The following is a 20,630-nucleotide window of genomic DNA, read 5'->3' on the forward strand; positions in this document are numbered from 1 at the left end:
TCCCCCTTTTATTCTGTATAATTAACCTGCCTGTATGGTGGTCACACTTGTCAGTTCTACGTTTATTCTAAGGAGTTTTTGATCCAAGAAACCTGTGTCTCAGTTGAAGGAAAAAAACCACCTCAAAAGCCAAACAAACCCCCAACTCATGAGAAGACCCAGCAGTGGCATGTTTGTTCATTTAAAGAAATACCTGGTTGAAATGTAAAGGAAATTCGAGCATTTCTTTTGGTCTTCGGTTTTATAAAGACTTATTTCTCAAAGCCCTCGGGGCTGTGTTCTCTGATCCTCCAAGCAGGCTTTTCCCTGCGTTAGTATGTAAGCTGAGCTCTGCCTCTTGGCACGAGTGAGGACATCAGGAAAAGGATGGCGGCGAGAGGACTCCGGATGCTGTGCAGGCATAAGCTCAGGCAGTGGATGGGGCCTCCAGTGCCTCCGACATCCTCCGTGGCTGGACGGCCACATGCCAGGGCGAGGGAGCTGGCTCCTGGCCGCTGTCCTCACCCAGCAGTAGTGAGGTGTCAGGAAGTCTGGGCCCAATGCTGCCTCTTACTGCGTGTAAAATGGTCCTGGTTAGTAAGAGAACTGCCTTACTCCGAATGTTTTGGCTGAAAGGGATGTGTAAGCACTGCAAGAAATTAAAGTAACTTCTAAATAACATGATCTAAAGCAAAGAGCATTGATACTGTCTAGTAAGACGGGGGGAAAGTACGATTTCCTTGCTAACCTTTACCTCCTCTTTCAATGCCAGTGTTGGCTTTAGTCTCTGCGCTTTAAGACATCGTCGTATCCTCAAGTTGCGGCCTCCACGTAAGCCACACGTCCTGTTTTTCTTCTCTCCTTGAATACCTTTAATCAGCATCTCTGATACTTGAATGGTGGGTGGGGGCAGAGCTGTCCTTTTCTTGGGACCGCAGCAGCAGCAGGTGGCTTTTATGTTGCCGACATGGCTATGTCACCCAGTGGTTTTAATGAAATTGATAATACACGAAATACCTTCACAAAACTATTGTTTTTATTTGTACTACTGTTCATTGCACTTAACATCCCTGTGTAGGATCAGAGAGGTGTGTGAGGTTTATATGGAAGTTAAAGTCTTCTTACCCCTTAGCATGTTTACCATCATTGTTGAGAACTGATGTCATGATATCCAGGAAGTATACAAACCATGTGCATTCTTAGGAAAAAAAAGTCTTAATACGTCAACTGTCACATATAGAGTGATCAGAAGAGATGGGATAAAACACAGCGATGTAGATGGTAGAAAATGCAGAGTGAAAAGGATAGCTGTATCATGTAAGCACTGTAGTAACATTTTGGGAGAGCAATTTTATTCATAAAAGTGGGTTTTATTAGACAAAAATTATCTCGGCTTTTTCTTTCACTGGAATAAAAAAAAAAAAAGAAACCATTTGCTCAAAATTTCACATTCAGTCTTAGACCACAGTGAGTTTTGACCTCTCTGATGCGTTACAGAAGTCTGAATGATGGAAAGTTTGAACATGCAGTTATTTTAATTTCTCTCGCCCCAGGATAGCCCAGAATTAGAATTCATTCCTAAACTGTTAAAGACACATCACTTTTTACTATTTCATAAGCCCTGGTAGTTAAATTTTTTTTATTACATAACTTTTTTTGCCCTTTTTTTTTATTTACAGCATTACCATAACATAGAATGTGCTGGCTCACCCTTCATTACATCTTTCTGAAAGAACAGGGATGTTTAAAACATAAAAACATAAATCTGATAAAAAATATTATCTACATACTTTCTCCAAGCACTAAAATCCTGGGTTTTTTTTCCAGCGAGAGCTTTACAATACCTACATTATTTGCATTTCCATGTTTCTAGAGCAGATTTCAGATGCTGAATTGAACGATGCTTGTTTTCCCATTCTGCCTACCCACTTGCTAAACTTCCTGCGTGGAAGGCTGCTTAAGCACCTCTGAAATTAGAAAATACAGTGAGGGTGGATGGGAATCTTCATGCAAAGGTGGTCCAAAATGCCTCCAAGACTATTCTAGAGATATTAGTCACAGGTCAATGAGACATTCGTTGTCAGCCTCCAGAGATGATTATCCATACAGGAATTTGCACCAGTTTCAATTACAGAAATTTATGTAAATGTCTGTGCAAACAAGGCCTAAGGTTGTAAACTCGTAGGCCTTATCTCCACGTAGTTTATATGTATGTGCTATGCAGGCTTAAATCACAGCAGTCTTCCAGTGTGAATAACATGTTTTAAAGGCTGAGCTTGAGACAGACAACTGTTCAGGTTTTTGTTTAATTGGATGCCTGACCGCAAGAGATACTGAAGTAACGATGTAAGCTGGCTATAAAGCTATTGAATTTACCAATGGTTCTGCCCCTGCAGGTTGGCAGGTATAATGGGGACAGAGATGAAAAGGTTAAAGACACTTTACAATGAATGTATTTTTAATTACTTCCCTTGATTGTTTTTTTGCAAAATAAGAGCCTTGTAGCAGAACGCACTTTGAAACGCTTGCTGCTATATTGTGGGGTAAACTATTATATAGCTGTTCAGTCGGTCAGCAGCTCCACTTTAACAGAGCTTAATGGTATTGAAATATGTACACAAAGCTCACATGTAATACTGCAAAAAAATCCTGTAACAAAAATTCAGCCTGCAGAAACCACCACCACAAGCGCACGTAAGTTAAAGCTTGCAGTTTCGTGTTCATAATACACGCGTGTGCCTTTCAGTTTTGCAATTTTGGCATTTCCAGGTTCCAGACTACCAGACCTGCAGGTGTTTTACTTGGGAGTCCAAAGGGAAGAGGGTTATTCCTGACATGAAGCACAGCTCACGTCTTTGAGACAGGTCCTGTGTATTCCTGACTTGTCTGCCTTTATCCAATCTTTGAAAAGAACGGTGCAAAGGAAATTAATAATGACACCTTACAGACAAAAGACTGTTTGCAAAAGAATTGGTTGAGGGCTTACTGCCACATACCTAGAATTTGGCCTCCCTTCCCACACGAATCCCTTTTCAATCAGGAGACAGGATACCAGGTAAGCTGGTACGAGCCTTTTGCCTACAGGCCAGGACTTGATTTCCTTAAAAACCAGCCTGTGACTTCAGGTTCCATCTCACCAATAACAGCTTTAAAAGGCCTAGTTTTAGTAGCTTTAGAAATAGTGCAAATAACCATTTTCTTAAAGTGTAAATTGGTTCCTCCTATGCTCATTATGGCGCTCCTCCCAAGCACTTTTGCTTTACTTTTTTTTTTTTTTTTCCCCAACGTGCTTTCAGGATGCAGTATTTCCAGCTATTTTATTTTTACGTGCTATTACCATTTGTCACACAACTCTAAACCGGTACTGGCTTTAAGTGAAATCCCCACGACTCCGAACACCTCTCCATCACTTGTTGAGTCTTCTACATCTTTGAACTTCCACTGCAGTGAAAGCGACGGAGAGGACCATCGGTGCAGTGCCACATACAGCGCGCTGCGCAGTTTGTAACTACCTGTACAGGCAAACGGCCGAATCTCGCCTTTGATTAGACACGGTATTTGGACCTGCTGTTCCTACGCTGATGTTCTGGGTCTTGTTAAATTTCACGTCCTTTAGGTTTCGTCAGCCGGATGGATGACTGACCCCAGCAGGGACCCAAAACGCCCCGCGGAGGAAAGTTTTCCGAGGACACCGACAAACAAAACCAGAAGCTGACTTCGGCGCACGGAGCAGCGGATTCCAGCCTGCGGCCGCTGTACCTGGTGAGGCGCCGGGCTGGGAGGAGGAGGAGGAGGAGGAGGAGGATGCAGAGACATTTCCACGGCCAGCGGAGAGCCCAGCTGAATTCCTAAAGCCAGCAGCCGGCTGCGCGGCACCGCCACCGCCGGCTCCGGATGCGCTCCAGCCCCGAGCGCACGCCGCGGCCGGGGAGAAGCCGCCGGCTGCCGGGGCGCCCGCCCGCCCGCCCGGGAGCGGGGCCCAGGCCCGCCCGGGAGAGCCCCGCGGCCGGCGGGAGGACGCGGGGCGCCGCGTGGCACCTGGCCCCCCCCTTCTTCTCCTCCTCCTCCTCCTCCTCCCGTCCTCCTCCCGGCTCGGGGCATCCCGCTGCTGCGCTGCCGGCGGCGGGGGCCGGTGCACGGCGGGCCGGGCGGAGGAGGGAGAGAGGGAGGGAGAGAAGGAGGGAGGGAAGGAGCGGGGGGGGGGGGGGTGGGGGGGGGGAAACTTGTGCTCGCTCCTCTCCTTCGAGGCGCCCCTCCCCGCGACGAGGGCGAGCTAGAGATGCTATTTGCAACAGGCTGCTGCCGCCGCCGCCGCCGCCGCGGTAGCGCGTCCCCGGGAGAGGAGCCGGAGCGACACGTGATGTGTCTCCTTATCAGGGTGCGCGGGGCAGCGCGGGGGCGGGCAGGGGGCGGGGGCGCCCGCGGAGCGCGGCGCGGCGCGGCGGGGTCCCTAACCGTGCCCATCTCTCCCCTCCAGGGAGGCGCGGAGGACGGGAAGTTAGCGCGGAGTTGATGAACTTTGCACATCCACAGAAACGCCATTTTGATTCCTTTTTCCGGAACAAGTTTGCGGCTCCCTCCCGTGCGCGCTCCCCCCCCCCCCGGCGCGCCCCCGCGCCCCCCCGGCGGCCCATCCTCCCGGCATGTCGCGGCGCAAGCAGCCCAGCCCCAGCAAAGTCCGGCGTAAGTACCGCGGGGCTGCGCGGCCGCCGCGCTCCCTCACAAAGGGCAGGAGCGTGCCTTAACTCCGGAGGGACCTCTTCTTTTTTTTTTTTTTTTTTTTTTTTCTTTTTTCCTTCTTTTCTTAAGGGGGGGGGAGAAGGAAGGAGGAGGAAAAATAAACTTCTGGGAGGGGGCAGGCGCGGGGGTGAGGACGTTGCAGCGTGTCGGCTGGTCGTGCTACTTTTTAAAAGAAATGAAATGTTTGTTAGGGGGCGAAAAAAGTTTCCTTTAAAAAAAAAAAAAGAGGAGGAAAAAAAGTTTGGCTGGCAGCGGTGGAGATGATGATGAGTTCGTGCAGCCTCCCTCTTCCCTTCCCCCGCTCCTCCCTCTCCTCTCCTCCCTCCGCGGCTCCTGTTTTTTTTTTTTTTTTTTTTTTTTTTTTTTTTTTCCCCTTCCCTGTTGCAGACTTTCTACCAACCAGCGGCACCAGCCGCGGCGTTTTGCCTTCAGGACCTGATGCTCATCCATATTAAACCGTCTGAGCTCAGGAATCCGGCCAGATCATCCCCCCCCTCCTGCTGCAAAGTTTATTTTTAACCAGCCACCGCCACAATTTGGATGGGGCTGCGAGGAAGCAACATCTTCTAGCCCGGCTCGCCCCCGCCTCCCGAGCCCGCAGCCGCTTGCCTTTTAACTTTTCCTTCGGGCTTATTTTCCTGCCGGCGGTGGCGGCGGGTCCCGCGGCGGCCCCTGCCCGCTTCTCCCGGACGGGAGGGCCGCGCTGGAGCTGGGAAGTTGGGATGAAGGCGCCCCTTCTCCGCAGGTAGAGCCGGCTTGCGCCGCGCATCTCTCCGCTGACTTTCCGCCCCCCCCCCCCCCCTCCCCTCTCTCCCCCCCTCCCCGGCGAGGCCGGCCGTGCCTGCTTTTCCTCGGCACCCCGGTACCTCTCCCCTCTCCCCCTCTTCTTTATCTTTTTCTTTTTTTTTTTTTTTTTTCCTTTTTCCTCCTCTTTCTCCACCCCACCTCCCCGGGAGGGACGTGCGTGTCCTTTCCCCTCCCGGCCTGCGCGGCGGCAGGGGGGAGCCAGGCGCGGGGGTGGCGGGGGGCCGCTGCCCCCCGCGGGTCCGTCCCCCCCCCCCCGTCCCGCTGTCTTTGTGCGGTGCCAGGGACACATCCCTGCGCGGCGGGGCCAGCGGCGGGCAGGGACGCCCGGGCGGCGTCACCACTACAGGAAGGAGCCGGGCAGCATCCGAGGCGTAGGGGGGGTGGCTGGGTGGGTGTCCGGCCCGGGGTCACCCTCGCCCCCTTCATCCCCCGTGTCGCCGGGAGGGAGCTGGGGGCGGTGGAGACCTCCCCCCCCCCGCGATGTTTCGGGTGAAAACAAAGTTTCGGGCCGCGCGGCTGCCCCCCCCCCCCCCCCCCCCTCCGCCGCCAGCGCCGCGGTGCCCGGCGCGGATGGGAGCCAGGCGCGACCCGTCTCTCAGGCGACTGCCCTCCCCATCGCCGTTGCTACGGGCCGGGACCCCCGCGCCGCCTCCCCCCGGCGGCTCCGCGGGGGCCGCGGTGAGGATGCGAGGCGAATCCTCCCGCCCAGCTCATAATGCACGGGGCCGGGGGGGGGGGCTCTTCTGCCCCCCCCCCCCCCCCCCGCCGCCCCCAATTCGGCGGCGGTGCAGGGGGGCGCGGGCCGGGCCGGGCGCGGCTGTTGTTGGGCAGAGCCGGGCCGGGCCGGGCCGCGGGGAGCGCGGCGTGCCGAGATGCTGCAACTTTTTTTTTTTTTCAGCAGAGGAGGGAGGGCGGTGGATTGAACTTTGTCATGTCGCAGATAAGTTTCCTCTGGCTTCTTCTCCCTGCACTTCTCCCCCGCCTCTCCTCCGCACGCACGCTTTCTTTTTTCTGTGTTTTTTTTTTTTTTTCCTGACCCCCTTCCCCCCCACCACCACCCCCCCACTCCCCGTTTCACCTCTCGGCTGCAATATCTTCTCCTGCTCGGCATCCTCGCCGAGTTACGCAGGAGGAGGAGAGCGCTTCTCCTAGCTCAGCACATTTCCCTGCCCTGCCTGGCCTGCTCCACTCCACTGCGCACCCCGTGAAAGCCCGGGCGCCTCCGTGCCTTGCCACCTTCCCATGGCCGCCACGCCAGGGTGTCCGGCCCGGAGCTGATGCTCTGGTCCTGCCCGCTGAGGAGCCAGCATCCTGCCCAGGAGCCACTGAGCTGATTTCTGGAGGGAAGGGGGGACATGCACGCCAGCCATCCAGTTTTAATCCCGACTCCGTCTTTTGCCTGTCTTCTGTTGTAGTTAAGATCAAGTGTGGTTACGTATTTGAGAAACAGCTAAACGTTCAGTTCAGTGTGATTTGAAGGCAGTCAAATGGTCTAGGAGAGACAACAAATGCAGTTCATGTTTCTTAACCATTCCAACATCCAGCCCCGTGCCTTGGGAAAAAAATTTGCTTATTAACAACAGGAGCAGTTGCTAAATAACGCCGTCTTGTCACCCCTGCAGTGCACAGTAGACAGCTGTTATGATGGCTGAAGTTTTTTCGTTGAGGTCTGTAGTTTTGACACAAGCACCGAGTTTTGTTACCGCAGTTCCTGTTTTCCACGGGGTCAGCGTGCGTGAAAGGGATGCAGTGACTCAGGGTCAGGCCAGCCATATTTGTTTTAGGTTTTAATTTTCTCTTTGAAGACTTAAGGGTATATAGTCTTTTCTTGGTGTGCCTGCATAATGCCGATTAGCCTTAACGGGAGTTGGGTACATCCAGGGAAGAATAGGCCCTTTTGTTTGTTAGAAACCCAGAAACAGCATGAATCCATCATCCAATCAATCAGAGTACCAGGGCTCTCCCTCACCTGCCGGCAGGGACACATCCAGCCTCCTCTCTTGCTACAGGGCAGCTGTGTTCAGCCCAGTGTGGCCTCTTTTGCTCCCTCACCTTCCTCCTCCTGGCAGCCGTATTTGGAACGGAATTTGTATCGTGTACTTGGAAAAACACCATCCTTTAAGTACAATCGAGTAAACTTTTCTTCTGCTTTAATTTGGCAGGCAGCTTCTAGTTGTCAAACTGTTTGTCCATCAGTAGTGACTATTTATGCAGCCACTCTTACACGTTTCTTTTAATAACTAATAACCTGAAAGAATATTGGTATTAAGACAGAACATAACAGGGTGTTTGCTGACTCTTTTTCTGTTTTTTGTTTGTTTGTTTGTTTTTTTCAACGGGACTTGGGTGTTTGAAGCTTTATTTGCTTGCAGATTTCAGTGTAGTGAAACATCTTATTCTGACTCAGCTCCCACAGGTTGTGTGCCCATACTTAACTCTTTCCAATATTTGGTGACCCTCTGACCAAATGGCTTTTCTTTTTGATTCTGAGGGTCAGGAGATTCTTGAAGTTTCAAAACTGGGAAAGCTGAATGTCTTCATTATCTGTTAGTAATATTTATAATCCCTTTTGGTACCAAAGGCAAGTACAGTGTTTCCTAAGGCATACAAACATTGACTTCTGTAGTGCTTTTCTCAATCCTTAAGGATTTTATCACTTTGCCTACATTGAAGTCGCACCGCAATCATAACAGTAGCTTGACTTTAGCTGGCAAAAGTTTCTTCCTAAGCAGAAATAGGTTGGATTGCTCTCAGTTGGATTTCTCATTTAAATAAAAACTGTTGATGTACTTACTTAACATTGTGTAGATTAAAAACATATAGATAAATCCCTTTGGTTATATTCATTATCCCTTGTAAAAGTAGGTGGTGCTTAGAAGGTCATAGGATAAGTGTTGCTAAGCAGCTAAACAGAAGGATGCTAAAATTAACCTGAGTGTTTTTGTAAGGGATTCACTTTTTAAGTTGCAATGATTTTTTTATTGTCTTAAAATACATTTTTTGATAGTAAAACATCTGAAAAAAATACTTAGATGCATTAATAAAGCTTTCCGGGGGACTGTGTTGAGTGTTCAAGTTATCTGCATACAGGAGTAAATCCACCTTCCCCCAGTACACCTAAATCTTACCAGCACTGGGCCCTCGATTTGTGCCCTTTGCAAATGTCCTTCCAGAGTTATCTGTTGCTCCAAGAACATCTGATGTATGTTGGATAGCAGCCTGTAGGGACAGTCTTGGGAAAAAAGAAACTGCAAAGGTTCCCCAGGAACAGGCAGAAAACAAGTAAATCCTGTTAGTCTGAAATCTATGCATGTGCAGAAAAAGCCCCTTTTAACTTTTTGATGAATGATGCCTAAGTTTGGAAATCTGTGTTTTAGGTGTACACTCTTAAAACATGTGAAATCACGTCTTCTTCTTTCAGCACAATAAAGGTTGTTTTAAAATGAGTGTGTTATTGGACCATGTTACTGGACCAGTTTGAGACGGCTGCCTTGATGATGTGGTAGCTTCTTTCTTGGGAGATAATTGTCTGTAGAGGAGGACGGTAGTGCTGCTTTTGGTTCTCCTGAAGGTAGCGAGAATGCCTGTTGCTCTGTGTCTTTTTCTTTTACCTCCTTTCCGGATTCAAGCAAGACGGTCAATCATGGGATTACAGCTTTAAAGTACGCTTTTTCAAGAGTATTCTGCAGCTTGGAAAAGGGCCAGGAGCTGCTTCGTGTTCTTTTGAGTGCAGCTTCATCGTGGATGGAGTGTTCAGGTACCCTACAGCTTTGCTGGGAAGTGTCTCAAAGATTAGATGTAAACTTTGAGGGTGAGGAAGAGTTGCCTTCTGAGACCGTGCAACAGCTCGGTTCTTATTTTGGGGTGGGAGATCTGACTTGCCAAGTTGTTGTTCAGCAGTTAATGCAGATTTTCTCTGGGGAGGTGTATGAGGAATCCTTTGTCTCTGTGTGTTGGGGGGTTTTGTTTTGTTTTGTTTTGTTGTTAATATCCTACATAAACCAGCACCTATGGGAGCTGTGGCTCCCCCCGCAGCCCCTCATTTAGAAGCATCTTTATAGGCAAGCGATTTCAAAGGCAGGACTTGAGTATCTTTGGAAATGCTACTCTCTGGTGATACAGTGAAAAGTTAGCTATTTGTGTGGAGCCAGGAAAGGCTTGAAACGTGCAGAGCTTTGCCAGGCCAGGTTTGGTTATCAGCGTTTGATTACAAATGAAAATAGGTGAGGTTGGCTGAGGTGGGAAGTGCTGGCTCTGTTCTGGGGTACTTTCTGAACAGGAATTTCAGGAGCATTGACTCTTTGTTCTTCTTTGGTGCAAGAAATCTGATGATGGCTTATCTTTGATGTCTGCCAGTCATGATGTTTTTCCCACCAGAAGGTGTTCCCTCTGCCCCACCCTGCCCCTCTGTTTTGAATAGCAACATTTGAGGGCCAGTGACTTAGAACTGAGTGTGGGCTTCCGAGGCAGCAGTACCTGAGTGTTTCACCCCCCTTCCCTCAGCATTTTCCTCAGAGCAGGGTGACAAAACTTCCTTCGAGCTCGTGCTAATGCTATATTATGAAATGTTAAAAGTACGAATAATTGCCAGCTGGGGCATGTGCTGTGGACTCCCGTTGGATGGCTTGTTCGTGTTGTGCTGGCAAAGGGTCAGAACAAGGAAAAGGGCCTGGACAAAAGGGAGAAGAGTCAGTGGGATACTTGGCTCGTGGCTGTGCCGTTGTTAAACCTGTTAGAGCAGCCTCCTGCAGTCAGAAAGGAATTGTCCTGATGTAACTGAGCAGCGCCTGGACCTGTGCTTCCTTTAGAAACAACACAGGCCTTCTGGTGTATCCTGCCTTTTTTTTTTTTTTTTTTTTTTTTTTTTAATAGAGGTATTTCAGCTTTCAGGTTGGCCAGCCTAGCAATCAATAAAGGTGGTTGCCTTTGAATAGGTGCTTCACACAAAAGAAGTAGTTGATGGGTGGAGACTGTTTATTCAGAGTGATTCAGCTAAGTAAGGCTAAGAGAATCCGAATACCTCTTTAAAGATGTAGAGAAAGGCAGCTGTTTTAACAACAGGATTCACCTGCAGAGTTGCAGCCATCCGCAGAGGTGCTACAGCAAGGGAAAAGAAAAGCTGTCAAAATCCCCCAGGGGCGTTGTTAGGCTCCTGAACTGAAATAGGTATTCCAAGGACCATTAGAGCGGGAGGCCTTTCAGGCCTTGATTACCTCTCCCCTCTCCTTTACCAGTCTTCCCATAGAAGCATGTGGAATGCAACTTTCAAATTTCACTGTTTTGCTGCACCTAACCTTCCTGAGCAAAAATGGCTTGTATTTAATCTTATTTAATTATTTACTTATTTAAAGTCAGGATTCTGAGAGATCCTTTTCCTTTTGAAGAGGACATCCCCTCATCCTGGTGCCTGAAGTTTCTTTGAAGATCCATTTCCACAAGGGACGTTATTTGTGTAGAGCTCTCAAAAAGTGTGGGAGAGCTGCTTGCACACAGTGACCAAGTGACTTCCCAGTGTAATTTCTGTCAGCTTTGAAAAATTGAATTTTGACTTTTAAGTCACTCTGGGTAAAAATCTTAAAAATTTTCTGTGCTGATGTGCCTGAGTGACTTGCTAATTTGATTCTAAAACATAAATATATTTTTTGGTTAATAGTGGAAGTGCAAGCCTCTGATACATGTAAGAATTCTCCACTTGTGGAGAATATCCTGGTGGATATTTTAACAGGTGTTAGCGAGTTCATTCTTGAAACAGCATAAACATACTCGTAGGTGTTTTAGGAATGGGTGGCCTGCATCATCCGTCCTTTGAAAACAGAGGATGATCAGCCGTTGACAAACCTTTTTTTAGTTAATTTAGGTATGTGCTTCCTCTCTGAAGATGAGAAAAGCAAAATGTTCACACTGAAGTGTAGCTGGCCTTTGCTTTTATTGTGTGATAAGCTGGCTTTAACTCGAGCCCTTGTTAGTCCCGTTTCATACGGCAGGTGATGTCAGTGTTCAGGTGTATCAGTACCTGGGAGTGCTTTGCTTAGAGCGCTTGCATCACAGCAATAAATTCCATTCCTGTGTTCAGGCCACACTCCTTCACACTGCTAACGTTACAGCTTGGACAAGGGAGAACGGCTTTGGGTTTTGCGCCGATAAGCAGCAGTATTTCCTTTAGGGAGCAACATCACTTAATTTGGACTACTCATAGCTTTGGGTAGGGGAAAGAGCCTAGTTTTAAGTTCTGCTTTTTGTTACGCAAAATGCATTTTCTTCATTAAATTAAGTTCATCATGTCTTATTGCTCTTAGTGTTTTGAGAACATGAGAAGCAGCCAGGACATGAATACCTGTGTGCTGTTCTTCATTCACGTGTGCATTTTTTTTCTGATGTTGATGCAGTTGCCTGTGCATTGAGGACAACAGGTGGCTGTGGCATCTTGTGCGTGTGCTTGCCTGCTTCGTCCCCTACTTCTCCCCAAAAACGTTAAGGTATCCTGAATTGGTGTTCACCTGGATAACGTGCCGCACAACTCACATATTTTGCTGTCTATACATCCTGATGCTTTCGGATGGAAGGAAGGAGGGCTGCAGGAGGAGGCGTGCTTTTTAGTGAGATGCTGGAGGTCCAGGAAGTGGAAGCGCGTGCCATAGAAGGTGGTTGTGGAAGAGATGTAGTTGGGTTACTAAGGGCTTCCATTTGTGAGGTTTGACTGTATTTTCTAGGGGAAGAAGTATGAGGGCAATGACAAGTGTTTCTCTACAGAGATGTAACTTAGGCCTTGTATTTAGTTGATTTGAAGGGTATATTTCTTTTGGTCTGTTTTTCTAACAGCTGCAGGTAGCATTTGTTCTTCCTGCTTATCAGATGGTCCAGCCAGGTGTCGCTTAGTACATCTTACCACATTTCCAAGTAAGGTTCAAAACCGTGGTCCTTGGCAGCTTCTGAAACAAGTTTTGGAGCAACTTCCAGCCTTTACAGCAGATAGGTGGCTTTTCTGCTTGGTAAGACCTCCTGGCAGTCTTTGAACTGTCAGGAGCATGACTCTCCATGTAGCAAAAGGGTAAAGAGAGCTGTATCACAGTGCCCCTATCTCCCTGGTGTAAACTGGGTTTATTGTTGGAAGCTGTGCTTTTCTTTAAATAATGAAGAATTTATTTTCATATCAGTGCTACTTACACTTTGTGGGAGAAGTCTTCTCCATCCTCTGTCTCCATTCCTCCTTTTTGGGAAATGGCAGAGTCTTTTTGCTGAGTGTGAAGTGGCCACCATGTTCAACCTAACCAGAGGGTGAATTTCTACAGGTGGGTAAAATGATCAGTACCTCAGAGAGGATGCCAGTTACCTTGGGAAGAAGCCATGCAGATGATAAACTCTGGAGGAAGGAACTGGCGTATTCTGTAAACTCTGCAGCCCTGCTAAATGCAGTTCAAGCAGTTCCCAATCTCTACTTGCAAAGCTTTTGGAACTTGTAAGCTCTTTAAAACTAGTGACTGAGGATTTTCCATGGTTCTCTTTTCCCTTGAGAAAGAAAAAAAGATAAAAATAAATGGTAAGGTTACTCATTTTAAATGCTCAAAAGTCAGCAAATGAAAGTTACGGTGTTCACAGAATAGTTAAGTGGGCCAAGCTGAACACAGATTGTGCCCCGTTATGGTTGCTGTTAGGTGCTTAATAAATCAATAGATGTGTAAACAGTATGTAGAAGTGGAAAACATGGCTTCATTCGGATCGACAGCAAAATTCTTTCAGGCTTCACTGGACTTAAGATTTTATGTATATAGTGGTGAAAGCTTTTGAGCATTCATAACATGAAAGACGCCAGGAAACTTTAAAAACCTGAAACACTAATAGTGTCTTTGTATTTTTCTGGTGCCTGAAATTCATACAGGTGTAGTTACAAAGTCAGTGCATCTGTTTTAGGACTTTGTTTGATAAACAGCAAACTGAATTTGTGATATAATAGCCTGTTTTGACTAAAGTCTCTTCCATCCTGGTTTTGGGCATCACTGAAACAGTGTGGCCATTGCTGCATCCCTTTTCTAAATCCTAGAGGCTGTGCTTTGACTTTCTTGAGTATACTTGCTCTGGTGAGTGGGAGGAGGACTTGTCCTTCCCAGGCCTGCCCTTCCCTGCAGGAAAAGGGGAATGTAGAGAATTCTCCCTGAGGATGGATCTGGGACAGAGATGTCCCCTGCATGTTTGGGGCCAGAGTTTTTATTTACACCATTGCGTAACTCTTAATCTCCATAGGAAAAGATGTGGGTTAGTAGATTTGCAATGCCACAGACTTGCATGTGGCCATGGGCTGCCTGATAGCTGATGTGTGCTAGTATTGCATAGTAGATGTAGTGATGCCTGCCTGGGGTCGTCCTGGAGTATTGGGTGACCCAGTGCAGAAGGATCTGCTGTTGCCTGACTTTCGACCTCATGCATTGGCAGCCTCTCTTGTGCCTGCACTGCCTGAATCGTCTGACTTGCAATAAATGTTTCCGTTTGTGTGCTCACTGTCTTTTCAAAATGATTGCTAAAAAGTATTTGGGCCAAAAATAATTTACACTGGACAAGAAGATGCCAGCAGCATGTGCAAACTGCACTCTGTAGTTACTGTCCCAGCTAGTGACTCAAACGGAGCTGCACAACCCAGTAGCACAGATGTGGATTAGCAAAGTCCAGACTGCTGATTTAAAAATTTCCACTCTTTCTGGTAATGGATGTTTATAAGAGCTCCCTAGTCCAAAGACCCAAGCAATGAGCTGCTGGTGGTGGTCTTTGTTTAATTCCTAGTACACAGATGCCAAATGTTATGCTTTGATTTCCTACACTGTAAACTCTTCGGGGCAGGGATCAGCATTCAATTACCAAGTTTTGAAAAGCCACCTAACACATTGTGGAACTGACCTGCTCTGCATTACCTCAGTATAAATGTTTAATTATAACTATCTTCTTACCCCACAGTGGAGCCTTTCCAGATATCAAGGTTGAGGCATGCTGGGAACCAGCACTGCTGCTGCTGAGGTGTCTACGTATAAACAGAGAGCTTTGGTTGCAAGGCAGAATTTGGGCAGCTCTCGTAAATGCCTAGTTTGCACACAAGGGACAAAGTTTTTTGGTTTGTTTTTTTTCTTCCTTCTTTTCCCTAGGCAGCATAGGTGCAAGTATATAGACGTGTTCAGGGGTCTGCGTCTGGTTGTTTGGTTTTGAAGCAAATACACTCCTAGCTTTAAAGCATGTTTTAAAACATCACAGTCAGACCATGTCCTTCTCTCTCCCTTTTGCTTTAGGTCTGTATGTAAAAATGACAAATGTCAAGGTTCTGAAATAGAGAAATTAGAAGAAGAAGCTGGCAATAGAAAGATGGCACCCCCTCAATATGTCACCTTCCCAAGACTGAAACGAAGTGCAGTTGCTGGCTCTTGCCATTCACAAAGTAATCTAATTCTCTTGCCTTGAGTGACTTGCGTTGTAGCTTTAAACTGAATTCTTAAATCATCCCAACAGTGATGTATGTATCATTTGTTATGTTTATACAACATGAAAATACATGGAGTAATGGAAACATCTAGAAATTAGACCTCCAGAGAAGACTCCCATTTTAATCAGGTTACTTACTTGGATTAAACCAACCCAAATTTAAAACATGTGGGCTCATGTGCTAAACTAGTTGAATTTTCAGCACTCCAGGGGTCTGTCTGGGAGTTTATCGGTGCGTTGTTGTAGTCTGTTCCAGCCAGCTTTGTAGGAGCAGTTTGGTGTTACTAAGGTTGGAATAAACTGATGTCAGATTTTTGTCCACCGTGCATAGCAAGTGGAGGTCAAACACTTGTACAGCCAGTGATACTATGACTTGTTAAGAATGTACGCAGCAGGTCACTTTTCAAAACATCTTTTGAAAAGCAGCCTGTGAGAGCAGTGCCATGTAGAAGAGACATGCATCTTCCTCTGGCATCAGCAAATGGATGCATCCTATCACATTGGACTGCTGAGCATGTTTAGTCATGTTACTGTAATAAGCTCTGGGAACAGGAATGGGTTCTGCCCTGTTGCGCTTCGGGAAGATTTGAATGAATTTGACTGGTTTGTTCCAGGGAAACTCGTGTTTGTATCTGCTGCTTTTGTGCTCAGTACAGAGAAGGAAGGAGTCAAGTTTGTTTCTTGGCTGAAGGGGGGGGTTCTTTGCAGTTTAGGAGTGCTAACATCACTCTACTTAAATTCTTATTCTTTAGAGGAGGTAAAATTGAAAAAATCTTGACTTCCAGAATCGTCAGTGTTTCTGGTGCTGATAGTGTACGGATCTGCTTGGTTTTGAGACTCCCCTTTACCCAGATAAACCGAGTATTAGGGACCCTTCTCTTGCTTCCAGTTGTACCCTTCAGGCATCCCTATTTCTCCTGCCCCGGTGAATCATCCTGCAACATACGCAGATGTAAATTTTAAATGTGCTGTGGCGAGGGTTACTGTCTTTATCCTTTTCTTTTTGTCTTAACACGGCTTAGCCTGATGGCTCTCAAGGTATTTTTAAAATTTGGTGGCGTGTGTATGTCGGAGGCATGGACTTGCCTGTGATCACGCCAAGCACTGATCCTGCAGACACTTTAGACACAAATATAATTCTACTTAAGTAGGTTGTTCCATTTAAGTCAAAATACTGGCATGGGCAAAGTTAGGGGAAGTGTTTCAGGACTGGGGCCTGCGTTTAACTTTCAGAAAAAGTATTCCTGACACAAGCCAGAATCTTTAACCCGTGTGAGCTGCAGCTCCGAACTCGTCTCACTGACTTCGGTTTCTGACCTACTTGAGGAGGTGTTGCTCAGCCCGAGGAAGTGTCGCAGGTCTTGTGGCCTGAGAGGAGTTGGCTTTGAAGACAGACAGCAAGAAACGTGGCCGCGAACCCAAACTCCTTCGATACACGGTGTCTGCAAGAGTTAAACGAAAGCGCTCCAGCAGCTCATGTGCTCTCTCTGTGTGCATACTTTCCTAATCTTGACATGGGGTCTGAGCTGCAGGCTCCGAGGGCGTACGTGAAGCTGGCTTGGCTGTCACCTTTTCACTCCCCGGATCTGGCTGTGGCTCAGCACGGGGACGCTCCCCACCGCTGGGATTACCGGCTGCAGATAGCCAGCTGCCTAAAACCTGCCCCCGTGGGGCTGGCTGGGCCGAAAGTTGCCCTGGCACGCCTCGCCTGCCCTCGCACTGCTTCCTGCCCTTGCGGGGAGCAGTAGAGGGAAGAAAAAGTGCTGCGGTGGCCCCTTTCCTGCGCCTGGAAGATGTCTTGCACCCGCCTTGCGCTCTGGAGTTGGTCTGGGTGAGCTTTCTGCTGCTCTGCTATCTTCATTTGGCTGGAGAACAGCTGCCTCCGAGGATGGGTCTGCTTGAAAACAGGGGAACAGCTGTACGGAGTGGGGCCCCCACGGGCCGTCTCTGATGCTGGCGGGCTGTCCCTGCCTGTGGGGAGAGGGAGGACGGAGCACGTGTTTTTCTCCTCTAGGTGACAAAGTCCTAAGGGCAACTTGGACCTTGGCTGTCCGGGAAGAAAAACTGCAGTTCCGTCAACGCACAGCACCCTGTCAAAAATTGCTGAGCGTTTCTGAGCAGAGGCTGGAAATGAAAGCTGCCTTTTTTTTTTTTTTTTTTTTTTTTTTTTTTTTGCTTAGGTTTCCTTGGAAAGGCTGCCAGTGGCCACCTCACCCCACCCTGCAGACACGTGGGCGGGAGTGGGGGTAGCCGGCAGGAGGGAACATCACCAAAAAGGCAGAGCGACTTGGCTCTTGGCCACGCACAGGAGCAGGAACAGCTGCCTAGATGGCCCCCGGAGCCTCACTGATGTCAGCATAACCAGCGCTCCTTAAAATGCGGCACCGTGTGTGGGGGGCGAGGGGGAGCAGGGCTGGGAGCAGGTTTTGGGGGGTAAGCAGTACGTAAAACAACCTCTGGGATTATTCCCCTACCCCTTCAAAACAGACCTCTGCTTTCTGTAGGAATGGGAAGGTTTTGGATGAGTGAGTGTTATGAGAAATTCATCACAGTAGAACAAGTTACCGAAAGCAAGGAGCAGAAAGAATACGTGTTGTAAAATTTGTGTCTGTCTGCGGTGTGTCTGTTTGCTTGATTTTTTTTTTCCTTTTAAGAGAAGTGTGGCTAGGAACAGTTCGGCGCTGTTGGATAAATCTGTCAGTGCCGTTCCCTTCTCTCTCCCCTATGTTGTCTCTGAGAACCTTTCACACTGTGACAGATCATACTGTCAAACATCATACTGTGTTTGAAAAGTATCTGGCTTGCCTTGGGATGCGGTATGAAATACGGCAGGATGTGGCATCCTGCAGGGGGCATGTCATGTGTGCTCGCTTGGTCTCCTGCACTTGCTTGAGCAGAGGAAGGGAATGCACATCAGAAGAACACAGTTGTTCGCAGCTCCCTTCCACTCCCTTGTGTTGTTCCAGAGAGATGGCACTTCCAAACCCCTGAGGTTTACAGAAGCTCTTTTTCCTCATGTGTTGATACCAAGGGTCCCTGGTGGTGAGAGCCTCTGCGTGGTTAAGGGCGGTGGGGTTATCTGTCTGACCTCTGTGACATGGGATGCACACTGCAAAATTACTCCTGTGATAGGTACTGAACTGAATGAATGCAAGTTCCTCTCGGGCTTGATGTGACTTCTTCCAATGTAATAGCTAATTCGGTAGTTTCTGAAAGTTGCAAGAGAATCTGACGTGTAGCTGGAAGTGCTGAGGGAAGAGGATACCAGCTTTTCCAGAACTGTGCAGCTCAATCACAGAACGAGGTTGGACTGGACATGAAACTGGATTCCAGGGTGACGTGGTGATTGCAGCCTCCGCTGGCTTTGCTTCTTCCCACAGCTGGGGAGTTGATTTTCCCAGTAGGCCTGTGCCAGCATAGTCCTGCTGCTAGTCTTGTGGTGTTACCCCAACACAGAAGTTGTGCTTGAATTGCTTGCAAGTGGTATGCAGTGCACAAATCTAGGCGACAGGGGTAAGCCAGCCTATCCACGCTTGTTGCAAAGCTGAATTTGCAAAATGCTGTCTCTATCAAGGCCAGTGTAATAATAAGTTGCAGAGATTTCGTCTTGAAAAACAAACAGCGTGACATAGGCGTTTGGGGAGGAGGGTGTTGCACTCTTTTATAAGGCTCTTGCTTTTGTTCACTCAGGTTAACTTTACGAGTCAGATCAACATTTCCTATATTATTCCAGAATTCTTGTAGTAATTAGCAAAAATGGCTCAGGGTCACAGCAGTTGTATGGGACCGAGTAAGCATCTATTCACGTTCTTTTCAACTGGGACCGTGGCATGAAAAATTTATTTACTGAAGGTCACAGAGGGAGACAGTAACAGAGGCAGGGAAGAACCCAAATACTCTAAATCCAGTCCTGTGTCTTCACCATTAGATCATGCTTCCTGCCTAGGCAGATGAACCCACATAAAAACCTTGGTTCACAAACAGGTGACATTCAAGTACTACCAGCATTGTAAAATACGGCTAGGGCTAATATATTTGCTCTGACTTTCATCTTGAGTGCCTGGTGGAACACCTGTAAGTATTTACATTTTAACATGCGCTTTTGTGCTTGTGAAAGCAGACAGTTTGACAGCAATGACCTCTCGCACAAAAGCCTGAATAAGTGATGAACTTCCAACAAATCCATGACCTGAACTCTGTTGGATGCATATTGAAGGCGACAAGTTAATACGGCCTGTGGCAGTACCAACAAGAGGCCTGGCTCTGTGCTGGACTCTTCTGCTGGAGGTGGTCCGCAGACGTGCCTCTAACCACCATCCCTGCCCAAAGACCTGGAAGTAAGCGTGCCTGTAGTCACTGCCTAGGTGAGGGCCTCGGGCAAATGTTTGCTGCAGAAATGACTTAAGAGTTTTCCAGAGGTTTCTCATCCTGCTGCTCTGCTCTGACCCTGGGTCAGTGTTGCAGAGAAGGCAGAAGTGTGGATGTGTTTCTTCCCTCCCAAGCAGTGCGCTGCAGAGTTTGCTGTGATTCAGTTGGATTGAGTGGTAGTTAAAACTTCAATTACGGGCAGCTCTGGAGTTGGACACGTCTCTGCTGCAAGTGTGGTAACCTCTGGCCGTCAGACAGGGAAGACAGCCGTGGTACGGTAACCTCTGAAATCACCCTGACCTGAATCACGCTGAAGCTGCGGCTCCAGCAATGTTTCTTCAGGACTGCCCTGTCCTGGAATGAGCAGTTCCTGGTACCTGCTTCTCCAGTGAAACTTGGGTTCAGAGTGGGGAATGCCTCTTAAAGCTGACAGAAATGCATCTGCATCTGTGGCAAAAGGTTTTTAGTCCTGTGGAGTAAGTCATGCTGCATTTTTTTGCCTGCAGAACTGAAAACTAGAGGGAGTCCTACTTGTGTCTAATACCAAGTCAGACCAAAAGCCCATCTAGCCCAGGATGCTGATCGATGTGGATTTATCAAAACGGAGTATGGCAAAAAGGCGCCTATTAATGATACTTTCCTAGGATAGTCTACCAGCAATGTGCAGCTTCTGGAATCTCTTGAGCCAAAGGGTTTTTATTTATGTTCAGTAATTAGGTTCACAAATCCTTTTTTCTGAGCTTGTCCAGCAGCTTTTTGAACTCATACTGACACGTGGCATGTTATGGCGGTGTGGCAGTTTAACTACATGCTCTGTTGGAGAGGAGGTGAAAAAACAACTTTCTAAGACTGCCATTTGATGCTTCCACTTGATACCATTTAGGACTTGTACTGTGGGAAATAGCGAGTAATCATTCACTACCAACCTTCTCCATGCCTTTGAGGATTCTGTGGACCTCTGCTGTATCACCTTTGTGGCCTTCCTCCCAGGTTGGAGTCACAATCTGAGTATCGGTTATTATGCAAAAGTTGTTCATGCTTTTGATTACGTTGTTCACCAACACTTGTTAAAGCTTCAGTTTGCCTTGTTAACATCTTTCACGGGCACATGCCAAAAGTGCTTTTATTTGCCTACATATTTATTGCTGTAAGACATATACTTGGACAGGCTTAAAGATTTCCAGGTGCTGCCAGGATTCTCCTCTTCAGCAGCTTTTTTAGGAAACTTTCTCAGTGTTGGCAGGTTACAGGCAGAAGATACTGATTGGAGAGGGCTC

The 20,630-nt window shown here is 47.7% G+C and overlaps 1 protein-coding gene across 6 annotated transcripts in view; it reads left to right on the top strand.

The window, feature by feature from the left end:
* Window positions 1–4,198: 4,198 nt before the first annotated feature.
* The window catches only part of RREB1 (ras responsive element binding protein 1), a 124,529-nt gene continuing 108,097 nt past the window's right edge, over window positions 4,199–20,630 (top strand). For 2 of the 6 annotated variants that reach the window (XM_049824185.1, XM_049824186.1), the window contains exon 1: window positions 4,201–5,464. Coding sequence is in view for 3 of the 6 variants with exons in the window: in XM_049824190.1 (XP_049680147.1) it covers window positions 4,623–4,662 (40 nt within the window). In the remaining 3 variants the exon portion in view is untranslated. Of the gene's footprint in view, window positions 5,465–20,630 lie in introns of all 6 variants that reach the window. The other 4 variants (XM_049824184.1, XM_049824190.1, XM_049824183.1 and 1 more) reach the window with 4 other exon arrangements.

Source organism: Accipiter gentilis, chromosome 20, assembly GCF_929443795.1.
Source record: "Accipiter gentilis chromosome 20, bAccGen1.1, whole genome shotgun sequence".
Lineage (NCBI taxonomy): Eukaryota > Metazoa > Chordata > Aves > Accipitriformes > Accipitridae > Astur > Astur gentilis.